Raw genomic sequence first — 16,032 nt, forward strand, 5'->3', positions numbered from 1 at the left:
GAATGGGACTCCCTTGCCTCTGTCTCATCCTAGGCAGAGAGGATTATACTATACACACAACAATCAAAAAAATGTGCAATCTGTATACAAGAAGCATACAGTCTTGCATACACAATAGTTCAACAATATAAATCAACAAGTGTACATTTCTTCCACACAAATACCTGTAGGTGTGTAGAGAGTTTGTACCTGTATCTGGCATACCGGTAACTGGTGAATAAGCCTGAAATGAAACCTGGAGTGAAGAATAATGGTGTTCCCAACCCGCCAAAGCAAAGAGCAGAAAATGATACAAAAAGGGGAAAACACTAGACTAACAAATTATCTACCTGGGGTCACTGGTGCTTGTGATAAAAATGAGGGGTGCAGGACACGAGAATTCTGAACAGCAAACTAGAATTTGGGGACTCTGAAAGGCTTCCGACTTGATAAACTAAAAACAGGATGCTTGACTAAATCTGCCATCCAATGCACCCACCTGGGAGTAAGACCCAGATCATGAGACCCTTAATCTCAGGGTTGCGGGTTCGAGCCCCAGGTTGGGCAAGATTCATACATTGCAGGGGGCTGGACTAGATGACCCTTGTGGTCCCTCTTCCAACTCTTACAATTCTATGAACTTAAGCGGGGCTTATTTCCAAGCAAACATGCACAGAGCGGCACAGTACAGGTGGATCCTCACTCTGCCCCTTCCACGTCCAAAGGAGACTTGCCCGAAGAAGCTGCCCTTTCAAGCCTTAGCGCCTGCTACCTAGCTAGGGACCATGGCCACCTCCTCCGAAAAGATGACTAACCAAGTAACTGTCCTTTATTATTGTCGTGTTATTATACTCCCAGCCGGCCTCGTAGCCCCGACTTGAGCGAGAGGGATGGGGGAGGGGGAGGGGGAGGGGGGAAACACCGCGGCTCAGTTGTTTATTCTTCCCCTCCTCGGCGGTTACCGGAAAACGAGCCGGCTCCGGCCATCCAGGAGCTGACGGGAAGGCGCCTCTCTCGCCGTTTCCCTACCTCAGCCCCTCGGCTCCCCTCCCCGCTGCAGCCGGGAGAGAGAGAGCAGGAGCCGTTGGCACTCACCCTGCCTCAATCCGCGAGACGGGGCGCGAGCCCAGCCCCCCCACAAGAACCCAGACACCAGCCGCCTGCAGCCGGAGAGCAGCGACATGGACGCAGCCATCTTGGCAGAACCTCCGACGGCTTCCGCTTCCAGGTTTCATTGGCTGGCGCGAGAACGCGCGCGCGCGGGGGGGAAGCCGCTTTCTTCCTCGCCCGCCCCGCCTCCTGTGGCGGGAAAAAGCGAAAGGCGTTGAAGTGCCGCCATTTTGGTATCCAATGCGGGGATGGGGGGGGGGCGGACGGGGGCGCGAGGATGGGATGTGCTTGGGCCACGCCTGGTACACGCTTGTTATTGGTTGTTATGGCAGATTTGAAATTTCATTTTTCATTTTTCCTTTTAGTAATAGATTAAAAAACCCAACATTGTCAGCTGAAATTTAGGTTACCAAAGCGCACTTTTCTTTCGATTTTTTTTTAAAAAGGTCATTTTATACACTGAGCTATATAACCTGTTTTTAATATTGGGTTCTAATGCTTTAATATGCCTGTTGTCTTTGTCCATGGAGTTTTCTTGGCAGGGATACTGGAGTGGCTTGCCGGTTCCTACTCCAGGAGGATCACGGTGGGTCAAAACTCTCCACTATGCCCTGTGCGTCTTGTGTGGCCCTGCAAGGTATAGCTCATAGCTTCTCTGAGTTATTCAAGCCCCTTTGAGAGCTGGACCATAAAGAAGGCTGATTGCCGAAGCATTGATGCTTTTGAATTATGGTGCTGGAGGAGTCTCTAGAGAGTCCCATGGACTGCAAGAAGATCAAACCTATCCATTCTTAAGGAAATCAGCCCTGAGTGCTCACTGGAAGGACAGATCCTGAAGCTGAGGCTCCAATACTTTGGCCACCTCATGAGAAGAGAAGACTCCCTGGAAAAGACCCTGATGTTGGGAAAGATTGAGGGCACAAGGAGAAGGGGACAACAGAGGACGAGGTGGTTGGACAGTGTTCTTGAAGCTACAAACATGAGTTTGACCAAGCTGCAGGAGGCAGTGGAAGACAGGAGTGCCTGGCGTGCTCTGGTCCATGGGGCCACGAAGAGTCGGACATGACTAAACAACTAAACAACAACGATGCTTTAATCAGCCCTGGGACTGTAGGATGAAGAGTGGGTAATTAATCATCATCATCATCATCATCATAACCCATCCTGGCACTTTAGAATGAAAAGTGGGTAAACAACAACAACCACCCATCCTGGCACTGTAGGATGAAGAGTGGGCAATTAATACTACTACTAACCCATCCTGGCACTATAGGATGAAGAATAGGGAAAATACTAACAGCAGCAGCAGCAGCAGCAGCAGCAGCAACAACAACAACAACAACAACAACAACAACAACAACAACAACCTATCCTGGCACTGTAGGATGAAGAACAACAACAACAACAACAACAACAACAACAACAACAACAACAACAACCTATCCTGGCACTGTAGGATGAAGAGTGGGTAATTAATAATAATATTGTACAAATCTTTTTCAGTACCCTAAAGTATTGGGAGGATGAGATATAGGTGCCTTCCCTTTGCTTAATCACTAGTTTTACTGGGGTACAATGCCAGCCTCTGCTAAAAGAATTTGAGTGGTGCTGGTTAGCTACTTAGCTGCATTCAGGGGATTGGTAGTGGTGTGCAAAGCCCTGGGCAATTTGGGAACAGAATACCTAAAATATTGTTTCAGCCATTGTATATCCAACTGAGCTTCCTACAGGTATTGCCACAACAAGAGCTCTATGATGTACAAATCAGGCCTTTAGTGTGGTGGTACCTGCCCTTTGGAACTCCCTCTTGCTGCACATCAGACAGATGCTGTCTCTTTTATCTTTTTGGTGCTCACTGAAGACCTTCCTCTTCCAACAAGACTTTTAAGAAGTTTTATATCCCAGCCTTTTTTCTTTATTGTATTTTTAAAAATATTTTCATTGCAGATGATTTTATTGTAAATCATCCTGGGGTGTTTTATGGGAAGTGAATCATAAATTAATGAATCACATAAATGACACTCTGAAATAGCTAACCTTGTAGAAAAATACGAGTGCAAAGTTATTTGCATTGCTATTTGTGAATGAAGTATCTCAAGTGAACTTGTTTCATGTTGCACGGACATTACCGCAACAACCTTGTGGCATTTACCCTTTTAGGCTGCGGTGTAATTTCTCTTAAGTGCAGGAAGTAAGTCCCATTGAACTCATACAGAGTTCCCTGAACTGTCATAAATTCATATACAAATACACAGTTCATTGAACTGTCAACCACTAACCTTTTACAGGCTGTTACTTGGAACATACATGTTTATTTAGCAAAATGTATACATCACTTGATTGTAACAAAACCTCCAAGCAGTTTACAAGAAATATTAAATTGTCAGGAAAACAGTTAAAAACAAATAATGAAGAACATTTTAAAACAGAATCAGCAGTAAACTAAAAAGAGATTAATACATGTCTCTATAAAAGGTAAAGGACCCCTGACAGTTAAGTCCAGTCGCAGACGACTCTGGGGTTGTGGAGTTCATCTTGCTTTTAAAGGCCGAGGGAGCTGGTGTTTGTCTGCAGACAGTTTTTCCGGGTCATGTGGCCAGCATGACTAAGCCGCTTCTGTCGAAACCAGAGCAGTGCACGGAAACACCGTTTACCTTCCCACCGGAGCAGTACCTATATGTCTACTTGCACTTTTGGTGTGCTTTCGAACTGCTAGGTTGGCAGGAGCAGGGACCGAGCAACGGGAGCTCACCCTGTCTTGGGGATTCAAACTGCCGACCTTCTGATCGGCAAGCCCAAGAGGCTCAGTGGTTTAGACCACAGCGCCACCTTGCCTAAACAAAAATGTTCCAAGCAGGCGCCAAAAGGAATACAGAGAAGGTGCTGACCTGATGTCAATAGGCAGGAAGTTCCGAAGTGTAGATGTTGCTACTCTGTAGCACAGGGAAGTGCCACTGCTGTGGCTGCTGCAGTGGCGGTAGTGGCATCTTCCACTGCTGCCATCCTTGTTGAGAAAGGGGCCTGCAGTGAAGCAGGTTTTCTGCTGCTGCTCACCAACTGCAGCAAGATTGCTCTGGACGGTGCAGACAAGTTTGACCCCTTCCTGCTGTGGAGTTGGTGAGGCATGCAGCTGTAGCTGTCATGGCAGCTGTGGGTGGAAGACAGGAGGCTGTGAAGAGCACCTGACCTCAGCACAGCTGCAGGATCCACCCTACTTAGCCCATCCGTGCCATGCTGTGACTTCCTTCTTTCCCCCCAACCCCTACCTCAGCTGTATGACACTAGTCCTGAAAAGTGGACCTCTCCACCTTTTCCAACAGGAGGAGCATCAGCTCATAGGAGACAAGCAGATCAGCACTGGACACACACACACTGCCCCATGCATCTACTAGAAGTGCATCTGGGTCCAAATAGATCATTGCTTCTATTTTGTCTTTTGTGGTACCTCGGGTTACAAACTCAATTCGTTCCAGAGGTCCGTTCTTAACCCGAAACCTTTCTTAACCTGAGGCGCACTTTTGCTAATGGGGCTTACTGCTGACGGCGCGCTGTTGGCGTACGATTTCTGTTCTCATCCTGGGGCAAAGTTCTCAACCCGAGGTACTACTTCCGGGTTAGTGGAGTTTGTAACCCGAAGTGTTTGTAACCCAAGGTACCGCTGTACTTAAAAAATGTTATCTGTGTGAAGTATTAAAATGGCTATTCTTCAGGGTCTAGCCTTCATCTCAGAAAATCGTGAAATTAAATATTTGAATGGAAGGCAAATGCATCTTTATCTCAGTGGATTGGCAGAGACAGGAAGACAAAAAGCAGTTTTTGACATAGCTAAAAGCCTGTTTGAGAAAAGGCTTCATGCTCCTTTTGAACGCATGTTCCTTTTGCCCCAGTTAAACAGGTTTTTAAAACAATACAGAAACCAGTTTATGAAACGGAAATGTGGGATAAATGTACACACCAGAAAATGCCATCTGACTGTTGGACAGTTTTCAGCTTTCTGTCCACAACCAAAATGTCAGTGCATTCCTTTCCTTCCAGCTCCTCACAATCACCTACTATCTAAATTACCTACGTTGCTAAATGTTTTCTTTTAGCTGCAGTTATTCTGTCATTAAGTATGACCAATCCACTGAAATGAAATAATCTAGATTGTTTAAACTCTTGTTAGTGAGCCAGCATGAAGGACTTTGGACCAAAGGTAGGTCCATATATTACAAATACTCGAGCAATGTAATGTTTCCTCTGAAGTATTCTTTGCTGGACACTTTGGAGAAAGGACAATGAACTAAATTGGCCTGTGATCAAATCCAAAAAGTAGCACCAATCTTCTTCATTTAATGGCATCTAGTGGCAATTCATACTTTCCAGAAGTGACCAGGCAAGTGGCGACCTGTCAGGCTAGTCTATGCAAAAATGTAATTTCTTTTCTTTTATACATAAATAACATTTCCCTCCTAAAGATGCATTAATTAATCTCGATCCATACCTTATGTAATGCCACCTGATTTAATGCAAATTAACTGTTCTCAAAGCAAATTGGAATCAGAGAACAGCCTGAACATTTGTTTCTCATGTTTTCTTTCCTTATCTGATCAGACAGCATTTTCTGTCGTGATTGTTAAGTGTAGCTAATTCAATCCCAAGGCTACAAACTGTGTGCCAGCTTGGATAGAAGGCCTTAATATTTTTTGCAGGCTAACCATAGCTTTGATTCTTCCCTGTTCTTCTGTATTTGGAAAGATTATAAGATTTGGTCCGAAAGCTTTTCGTTGAAGGAGAAAGGGGAGAAAAATAATGATAGAAACCACTTGTATGTTGCAAGAAAAGAGTGTTCATCTCTCTATAGAAGGGGTGGCCAACCCATGTTCCATGGGCCGCATATGACCCCCCATAGGTTTTGTGGTGCTTCCCCAGGACCCCTCCAAAATGTGTCATTTCTCAAAATAATTAATTTTTAAAATTATTTTTAGCAAATCCTTTGTTTCCCTTGATGTGATGCTATGATGTCAAAAGGTTTCTTTTTGTAGACCCTCAAGAGCACCCCAATTTTTAAAAAAGTTTCAAAAAAATTACATTTTTTCTTGATTTTTCCCATAGGTCCCCCAACAGTGATGCCAAAATAGTTTTTGTATCCACCAAGGCCTCTTGTGCCTCATTTGCTTTGATTTTTTGCTCTTTTTTTGCTGGCCGCTCTTGGGGGTTCGCTGCTGCAATTATGTGCTGCCAAAGAGTATTTGTAACCACCCCGCCCCCCAAAAAGTGTATTTCAAAAATGACTATACTCACTTTTACACTTTGGACATGCAAAGTTTGACATAAGGAATTTTTTATTATTGATTTTTAAATAACAAATTTAAAGTAAAAGAGAATAAAGAGAATATGAGAGATGGAGAGAGAGAAAAAGGGAAGACACCCTCTGATTAAAAATAGAATAACCTTTGATACATCCACACAAAAGAATGGTTTCAAATGTAAGAAGGGCAGTGAGGCCCTTGGACCATTGCAGAATACGATATTTCAATGTGAGCGTTGACCATGGTTCATGTGATACTTGATATACGATGGACAATTTTTAGCTTTATGAGCCAAACTTAAACTGAAACTTTGGAAATAGGGGCTGTGTCTTGAAGGAAACAGGCAGCACTTGCTTGCAATACGCCCCCTGCCCCCGGGTATTATAGAGTAGGCAGGCTCCTGTTTTGGAAGAAGGAAAGTGGAGCCATTATTACTGTGATTTGAATATTCAAGAAAAGGGGCTTTCTCTCCATCTGACTTACTCTTTTCCTTGTTCGTCACTTCATGTTATGCCTGCCTGCTTCCAGCCACAGAGGAAATGTTCAGGCTCCCATTCCCCTCCCTGTCCGTGGCCTGCCAATGCTAATGAATGGCATGTGTCTGCCTTGCAGGGTACCTCCATCCAAACTGCAGATCTATTTCATTGGTGGGCTGGTAGCGTTTTAGACAATTCCTAATTAAAGAACTAGAGAAAGGAGATGGAAAAACCTATTAGGTCATCCAGTTCCCACACAGTAATGCCCTATTCAGGTTTGCTCCCCACAGGACATTTTCTTCTCCTTTCCAGAGGGGGCACTACAGGTCAGACTCAGTGCTATTTTTATTAAACAGTCCTCCCAGATTTAAGAAACTTCAGGAAATTTCAGCAGCAAGTTGGCTGCTGGATTATTATAGTCTACATTTTTGAAGTCATAACTATTAATTCTTTGTGGCACCGGGAGATACCTTGGGGCAAAAAAACCACCCACATTATTGTTAGATCTACAGCCTCTCACAAAATGAAACTGGAAGACATAGGCTATAATCCTAAACCAACTTTCTGGCACAAACTCTATTCCCTGCTTTGAAAAGACTTGACAAATCTGATTGCCAGTGGCAACTGCTTCTATCAACTACACCTGCCCTGACCAGAATACTGAGCAGCACGCAGATCCCCACTTCCTTCACGATTTTGCAAATTGTAGAGAATTTGCAGGTCTCATGCACACCTTTAGGACAGGCAGAATAGCTCCCTTTTGAGTTCTCTGGCGTTAACTTGGGGGATAGGTGGGGATCTCTCAATTCCTGCTGAGCTTTGGAGGTGTTTCCACCTGTCTCTTTACTTACTGGAATATTTATAATCCACACTTTGATAACAGCATATAAAGGCCACATCACACAAAATATAATAAAAAAGGCATCCATTAAAACATAATTCAAAAAATCAGGAAATACTGGTTGTGTAAAAGAAATTCCTATTGTGAAGCCCTGTCTAAACTATACAGTTTTCAGAAGACATCTGAAAGAGCTGACATCTGTTGCACAGCCCACCACAATATGAGACCTCCTCCTGAATCCTCTGCATGCTAGGGAGCTTGGGGGCTGATGTCTTGTGCCCTTTTAAGGGGTGGAGCAGGCAGAAACAGAGACATCCCAGCTGCTCCTGCCTCCTCCAAGCCCAGTGCAATATGGGAGCCCTCCTCTCGCTTCCCCAAGTCCTCTGTGTGTGCCAGAGGAGGTGTGTGCATGTGTGCGAGGTGGTTGGTTGGTGATGCCCATAAAAAATGATTGCTCCTCTGTGGTCATGGGGAAACTCAGCAGCATGCAATCTGGGAGATTACCCTTGAATTCTGATTTGGAGGTAGAGTTCTTGATGACATTTCATTGTCATCAGATTATGTTATCAGAGTGGGAGTAGGCTCACCCACTTGGGTATATTTCCTTTGTAAGCATGGATCTTGAAACCTTGCTGGGGAAAAGCAGTTTGTCCAATGAGGCTAAAGTTGGATGAGGAAAGTGCTGGGAGAGGGGAGTTCCCTCCTCCTGCTTCCTGCCTCTTGCTTGAAATTGTTCCTTCCTGATCCTGCTTCGCAAAGGTGAAGCAACAGCCAGCATTTAAAGGCACATGGTGGAATCAGCATATGTAGTTTTGCCCGGGTGGACCATTAGAACATTCTCCTGGAAATGATGCATTTAGAATATATAATGGGAATCTTTGCTGCCACTTCAATTTAGGATAAGGCCTTAAAGCCCACAAAAAGGCATAACGGTGGGAAAATATGAATAACAGAGGATGATGGCACACTGAATAGGGAAAAGGGGGAACTGGCCTCAAGATGAAAAAGTGGACTTGAAAACAACATGTTTATATCGCCAAGGTTTCTTGGTTTTCCCAGTGGACATGGCTATTTTTCATAGTAAAACAACCAAGTCATAATTTTATTAGATTTCCTTCAGGCTAAGTGTAAACAAGTCAAATCCAGTGGGGAAATTAATTGAAATGTATTTTGCAACAACATTCTAGTCTAAAATGATTTATTCTACTACAACGTTTGTTCAATAAAGGAAAAGTAAGTGAAGATTTAAAGAATAAGGTTAAGAAAGCAAACATTTGAAAGCAAAGAAATCCAAAATTAAACAGTTCCTTCCCTCGGGGGCTAGCTAGTCCTTTCCTTTGCATTGTGAAAGAGGTGTTAAAACAAACAGCAACTTAAACCAAAATAATTGGACACTTTAAATGAAGTTCACCAATATCAAATAAAATAACCGTTGCTACGTTGTTTCATTTATTCACGTTTCCCACAAACTATTAATTTATGGATTGTGAATATATTAGGTATACCTTCCTTATTTTGCACTTTCCTCTGCTTATTCCTTTTGGGCTTACCTCATTTACTGGTGCAGATTTAATGCTATTGTGCTGGCCACTTGGGTGGGGTAGGGTGGTGGCAGGAATGGTTCAGTTTTCAGTTCTTTTGCTTTTTGGCAGCTAACTTTGCAATTATGATTTTTGGCATTGCAATTATTTGTGTACTTGGTACGCCAGATAGCTAACAAGAGTATCCTGCAGTTAAATATATCTGATACTTGCTCCTAAATAGAAAGCAACTGTGCTAGTACTTGCCTTTATTTCAAGACATTCCTTAACTCTCTGAAACCTCCCACCACCACCTCCTTCCCTCCAATAGTTTCTGCCTTACTACAAATCTCATTTCCTTCTCACTGTGTAGCAGCACATTTTCCTCAGTAGGACATAACCCTATACTTACAGTCATATGTAAGCCCAGAACGACCGGCATTTGCAGCCCCTCAGCACTATTCTTCACCACTATCTCTTCAGCCAACAAAACTTGGTCCCTCAACTGTCCTTCCTCTATGAAAACAGAATATTTGGAAGGAGGGAAAAGGGAAAAAATTGACATTCAAATGAAGATTGCCACTAAGCATTGGGACATTGTCTTATTTTTATCTGCCTATTTAACAATTATATATGGCTTGCGGGAGGCAGTGGAAGACAGGAGTGCCTGGTGTGCTCTGGTCCATGGGGTCACGAAGAGTCGGACACGACTAAACGACTAAACAACAACAACAAATATGGCTTGTAATAAGTGTCAGAGTAAGTGGTTTACAAAAAGCCCACTTTAAAAGTATCAGTAAACGACAGCTGAAAACAAGCATTTAAAAATATTGAATTCTTGGTGTGAGTGGGCAAGAGAGGGAAAATGGGCCTGAAACCCGAGGACAGGTCTGGCTCAGCACGTCTTCACCTGCGGAAATATAGGTGATACATTACCATGGGAACTAATTCTTAGAGTAATTCTTAGTTGGAGACCGTTTGGGAAAGCTCCCTGGGGAAAGTGAGCTCAGAAAGCCATTTCCCCACAGATAGGGACTGGATTCAAGGAGTACCATTTCCTTAAGGAGCTGGGTAAGGAAATCAGCCTTCTCTCAGTCATGCTTCACAAAGGAGGCTTAGGGAAGCTCTGCAGTTCCTCCAACAAGCTTCCTCCCTGGACTAGGATTCCTCAGGGTATGACTTTCCCTTGTCCCAGCTTCCGCCGTTGTAGCCCGGAAGACCAATCTGACCCTCTCTGGCCCACCCCCCCACTTTTCAGTGAGTACCATCATGATGATCTTCTTTAGGCCTTCTTATGACTGCTTCAGCTGGATGGCTTTATTCTTCTATCCAATTCTTTGTGCTTTGTGTGTGGCTTATTCACCATTGTGTCTTGCTAATGAACTATCAATTTCTTCTTCCATGTGATTAACCAATAACCCCTCCCCAAGAAAGAACCGTCGCATAACTGACCTAAGCAGGATGATTAAAAACTGTGTGGAAATGAATTACTAAGCAAAAGTTTGCCTTATGGAGATCGAGAAAAGAACAAGGGCTTTTGGAATGACGCAGCAATAAAAAGAGAGTCGCCATGTTGGCAGGTTCTGTCGAAAGATTGATGATCGGGAGGAGGAAGCTATGGATTTGTTTTCATACTGGATTCCTGGCAGAACCTCCTCAGAAGACTGAGAAAGGGAGTGACAGACCTGTGAAGATTAACGAGTAGATGGTAAAAGTGTTTTTCTTTATGGAAGCGATGAAATACGGTAGCCGTCTGAATAGGACTCTTGGACGAATGAAAAACCCCACACAGGATTACAATTTGTTTCAACCCGCTTGTGGAGACTGTCAGAGGTCACAAAGAGAAAGGAAAAATATATGAAAATAACAAGGAGAGATGTGGAAAACAACAAGAAAGGATTGGATAGAATTGTGAACATTATTTGGACAGATTTGTGGACATTAAAGCAGCAGCAAGAAGATGATTGGATCCCCTTCAGAATTTGAAATATGGGTACCCCCAACAAAAATTTAAAATTCGATTTTGTAATTTGGAATTTATGTGATTTGATTTGATTGGTCGGTTAATAAAAATTATTTAACAAAAAAAAATTCTTCTTCCTTCCTTTCAAGCCTGGAAGAAGCAACAGTATTTTATTTATTAGTTTCTTTGGGGAAAAAAAATCAGTATACATTGTTTGGCAAACTGAGTAGCGGAGCTGGCACCACTCAGGCAAACATGCTGGGTAGAATAACAAAAACAGGCCAAATGGATCTCTCTCCAGTTTCTGAAATCAATGTACAATTTTATCTTCACTGTTTTGGGTGTCTTCACCAATTGTACATCTTTTTACTGATGTTTTCTCCAAGCCTTCCCTTTGCACACTTTACAGAGTTTGATTCAAGTTTTCAGGCAGTTACTGATAGTTGCCAGCTTGGAAAAGATCCGATATTAATTCCCCAATGTTATTCTGATCCTTCTAAATTGGCCAGAGCAGGTGACTTTTGGGTGACCTCTGGAAGGATAAAGCACTGAGTAAAGAGAAATTGGAAGAAAAATATTGATGTTTTTGATTTTATAAAATCTTAATGGGTGGATGTGAGATTTAAACAAAGATTCAAATTGGTTGGATTAGAAATTTTAGGTGAAGGTTCATGTTGACAGTTATGTCATCCAAGCCAGTTTACTTCATTTCTAATCAATGTGTGTACCCTTTGCTCTGCATTACACATTTCCCAATGAATGTTTGTTGATACAGCGATGGAGACATTTTCATTACTCAGAGACCTGTGGCCTGTGAGAGGTGGGAACTGCTGTGAAATACAGCACTCTTGTTCTTCTCCTCTCAAGAAATCATATGCCTTTTAGTCAGGTGGGTTTAATCTCCCAGCAATGTTTCATGAGAATATGTTTGAAATATTGACTATCTTAGCGAAGGATAGTCATTTTTTAACCCAGATCTTGGAGACCCCTAGCAAAGTTTATTGCTGGTTCTAAGTCTCGGGGGACTGCTCCACCACAAATTAACTCATTTTACACCTGTCTAACTCATTTCTCATTTCCACTCTTCCTGCTTTCTCTGGCATAGGGTATCTGGTTCATGTAAATGTTCTGAGCCATTGTCTGAAAGTAGTAATGTACTGGATGGATGTTAATAAATTGAAATTTAACCCAGAGAAGACAATGGGGGCTGCTAGACTATTACTATTTTACAGTAGTACCAACCCTTTCTTGGTGCAATGCTGCCTAACCTCAGAAACAAACTAGGATGAATGCTCAATAAACAGGTTGTCTGAAAGTGCCCAAATGACAGGACTGCTGATATGGAAAGAGGAAACCAACCCATCTTGGATGGGGTAACACTTCCTTGAAGACTCAGGTTTGCACTTGTGAGGTATTCCTGGATCCTGCCTCCTCGTTCTTTGATGCTCAGGTGGTGCCTAGGAGTGACTTTGCCCAGCTTAGGCTGGTACGTCTATTCCTGGAGTGGTCCAGTCTGGTTGGGGCTACACACGTCTTAGTTACATCAAGACTGGATGACTGCAATGTGCTCTATGTGCAGCTACTTCTGAGGTGTGCCTGGAAATTTCAGCAGGCTCATACTGTGGCAGTCAGAATGCTGATATGAACTAGACCTTGGAAGCTTGCAAGTCTCATTAAAAGAGGCACAGTGACTTCTGGTTCATTTCTGGGCATAGTTCAAAGTGCTGATCATTAACTTTTAAAGATTATAAATGATTTTGGATCAGGGCATCTAAAGGACTGTCTGCTCCAGGTTCTGAGACCCTGAGCTTATCCCCTGAAGTCCCCAGTGTAACCATATTATTGCCATCTGGAGGGCTACTCTTGTGCACAGCAGAAGTGGGACAACACTCCCCACCCCCTGGGACATTAGTGGCATGAAAAGTTACAGAGTTTTCCTGCAGGACATGCAAACAAAGTATGATGACCAACCGAAAGCTTTTGCAGGTGCCAACGGTGTTGGAATTGTGATTGCATATAACTGCCCTGATTACGTGAGCACAGACCATGATGAATGCTCGATAAATAGTACGTCCGCAGGGGCCCTCAAATGCAACAGTCTGATAACTGTTTATTTCTTCTGCTTTTTCCCAAGTTAATTGGCCATAGTAGAGAGTAATGAGCTTGGGAAAGTTTTCTTAAAAGAGGACAGGTTAGATAAACAACCTCTGGGCGGCTCTATCAGCATGATGCTGAAGCTTACGTAGGTGGAGAGATGCACAGCCGTCATAGTTTATTATGATGATGAGCTTGGTCTGTGTTTGTGCATGGCTTGTGAAATGGGGGCAAGAACATATGTCTGAGACTTAGACTCTTGTTGGCCACTCGGTTTTTTGTGTTCATGTCACTGAGATTCTAAACAAAAGCTAGAAGTGAAGTGGTTGTAAGGAAATGCTTGGAGAGTTTGAAAGGGGTGTTTGAGCAGTGGCCTTTTCTCTTGAGTGTCCTTCTAGCATCTGTATCATTAACAACAGAGATGAAATGGTTTTAGGAAAGGAAAACTCTTTCAGAAAGCATTTTTTTCCTGCAGGCATTCCTAGCACCAAAAAGCATTGGCAAGAGTAGGCCTAGGACGGGGAAGAAGCTGCAGAAAATATGTATTCCATGGCAAAGGAGCTGTAGGAACAAATGCCAAAAGGTCTGACTTAACCTCACTTTCTCTCAGCCTTAGTTCCCCATTCGTAAAATGGCACGATAAGCTACAATATGGATTGATGAAATACAGTTTGTAAAGTCCTACTTAATGTTCTCAATATTTTTTGCTATTGATAGTTTGTAAGGATCTGTTTCTGTAGACTTGGACCATCAGTTTATATAATCTTTGCAACAACTCTGCTAGATAAAATATTATCACCTCTGTACAGCAGATAAGGGGTGACTAATGGCCTAAGTTTACCCACGGACCAATGCAGTGGTTCTCAAAGTTTTTATAGTGCTGGAATCCTTTACAAAATTTTGGCAGAACCCTTACAGTAAAATTTAAAATTATTATTATTTTTTTTTAAAAGCAAAGCAAAACAGAATGGGGTTGATTATTGGGAGATCAAGGAAGGGAGAGCCAGACAGAGTGGCAACTTTTAAAATTAGTGACCTTGAGACTTAAAAAAACTTGGCTGTTGATCTCCTCATCTCTGATAGGAGAAGCCTATGCTTTGCTCCAGCTCATTGGAAAGTGCAAAGATTCCTATGATGTGGGATGGCACAGGCAGCCTGGCATTTATATTCTACACAATTAAATATCCTGTTGGACCGTTTAAAATCTATTATTTGTCTCTAGTGTTACTTGAAATTGTTTCCATGAAAGAAAGTTAATACCCTCCTCTGTAGACTCTGAACTATTTAGCACATATATACAAAAAACCTAATATATACTTTCCTGGATTCTTTTCAAGGAACTGTAGAGCCTTGTGAAATCTCTTAGACTGCAATCCTATGCACACTTACCTAGTAATAAGCCCCATTTAACTTAATCGTACTTACTGAATATACGTGCAATGGATTGTGCTGTTCATCATGTTTTAAAACACAAGTTCCTGTTTCAGTTGAATACTAGGAAAGAGGTTTCCAGCCAGAATCTGCTCCTTGCATTTGAGAACTTTGTATGGATTTCCCCTCATCAAACTTCCTTTGAGACTAGCAGCTTTGACATGTGAGTGTATTTGAGAACATGCTGGCTCAGCAGAACCTGTGAGGTCCTCATTTGTCTTGTGAGAAAAAGGACACAGAATTCTCCTCCAGAATTTGGGACAAGTGCTTTGAGCACCACGTCCTATTTTCAAATTTTATGCCAATGCATTCTTGGCTTTTATGTTTCAGGAGACACCCTTTGTTTCTTCCACTAATTTGAGGGGAAATAATTTCTGTAATCTTGTAGGGGATTTTTTTTTTTGAGGGGGAGGGGGAATGAAGCACAGTGCTAGTAAAATAACTACCAGGGGCACCAAATCACTGCTCCTTTTTAGCTACAATCAAGGTCCATAAAAAGCTGTGAAAATGAATAATGCAATGCATTTTGTGTGTTATTTTCGATAGTATATGCATTTTGTGCAAACTTTGCCCTAGTATAGGCATATCTGTGGTTTGCCAGGGATAGTACAGCATTATCCTTCATGAAGCCCAACGCATAATTAGAAGATTTTTAATGGTTTTGGCTTCAGTCCCTAACCGAGCTCAACATCACTTAATGGTGGTTCCTGCACTATTTTTGTTATGTAGTAACATTAAAACTACTTTGAACAGATGTAAAGGCGTGAGCTGCAGTGACCAGGAACAGGTCCAAACCATGCAGGAGAATGAAGCTATGATTACTCAGAGCAAGACGACTCGTTTGCTCAGAACTAATGGCCAAGATGAAGTCTGACAGGTCCACACAAGTGGGCTACTCTCCCAGCAGGGAATTTACAAGGTCTTGCCTTATGTAGCCACTTCCACTTACTAATGGAAATGAAAACCAGATATGCCCTTCCCAGCAGCTGCCTCGCCACCACCAGAGCTTTGCATAACTCTTGCTCCACCGTCCTTCTCTAGGGGAGCTCTATAAAATAAACAGATTCATTACATGCGGATTTCCTCTTCCTCTCCTCTGGTTAAACAAAAAGCCTATTAGAAACAGAAACACACACATGCACAATGTAATTATGCATATATATACATACATACACACAGCACAAAAGGGGTATGCATACACACAGAAACATGCACAGCACAAAAATATTCACTTCTCTCTCTCCATAGTTTTGCAAATATATAGCTTTATAGTTCCATGCACACTTTACCAAATGCAAACCGTGTAGTAGAAGGTTCAGTTTGCATC

General features: G+C 42.6%; 1 protein-coding gene and 1 long non-coding RNA gene across 4 annotated transcripts in view; one reads left to right on the forward strand and one right to left on the reverse strand.

Annotated features, from left to right (window-relative positions):
- MRPS18A (mitochondrial ribosomal protein S18A) overlaps nt 1–1,230 on the reverse strand; it is a 30,095-nt gene extending 28,865 nt beyond the window's left edge. Inside the window, exon 1 of one of the 2 annotated variants that reach the window (XM_083497116.1) lies at nt 1,075–1,230. In XM_083497116.1, coding sequence (XP_083353242.1) covers nt 1,075–1,174 — 100 coding nt within the window. In that variant the 5' untranslated portion in view covers nt 1,175–1,230. Of the gene's footprint in view, nt 1–941 lie in introns of both variants that reach the window. The other variant, XM_083497117.1, reaches the window with a different exon arrangement.
- On the forward strand, nt 636–15,778 carry LOC310704102. Of its 2 annotated transcripts, none has more exons than XR_014524570.1 (4): nt 636–797; nt 13,750–13,857; nt 14,773–14,868; nt 15,459–15,778. It is a non-coding gene; the product is annotated as an uncharacterized lncRNA (long non-coding RNA). The 2 variants fall into 2 exon arrangements; XR_014524571.1 differs by lacking the exon at nt 636–797 and adding an exon at nt 1,105–1,207.
- Nucleotides 15,779–16,032: the final 254 nt, after the last annotated feature.

Source organism: Podarcis liolepis, assembly GCF_965112155.1.
Source record: "Podarcis liolepis genome assembly, chromosome: 3".
Classification (NCBI taxonomy): Eukaryota; Metazoa; Chordata; class Lepidosauria; order Squamata; family Lacertidae; genus Podarcis; species Podarcis liolepis.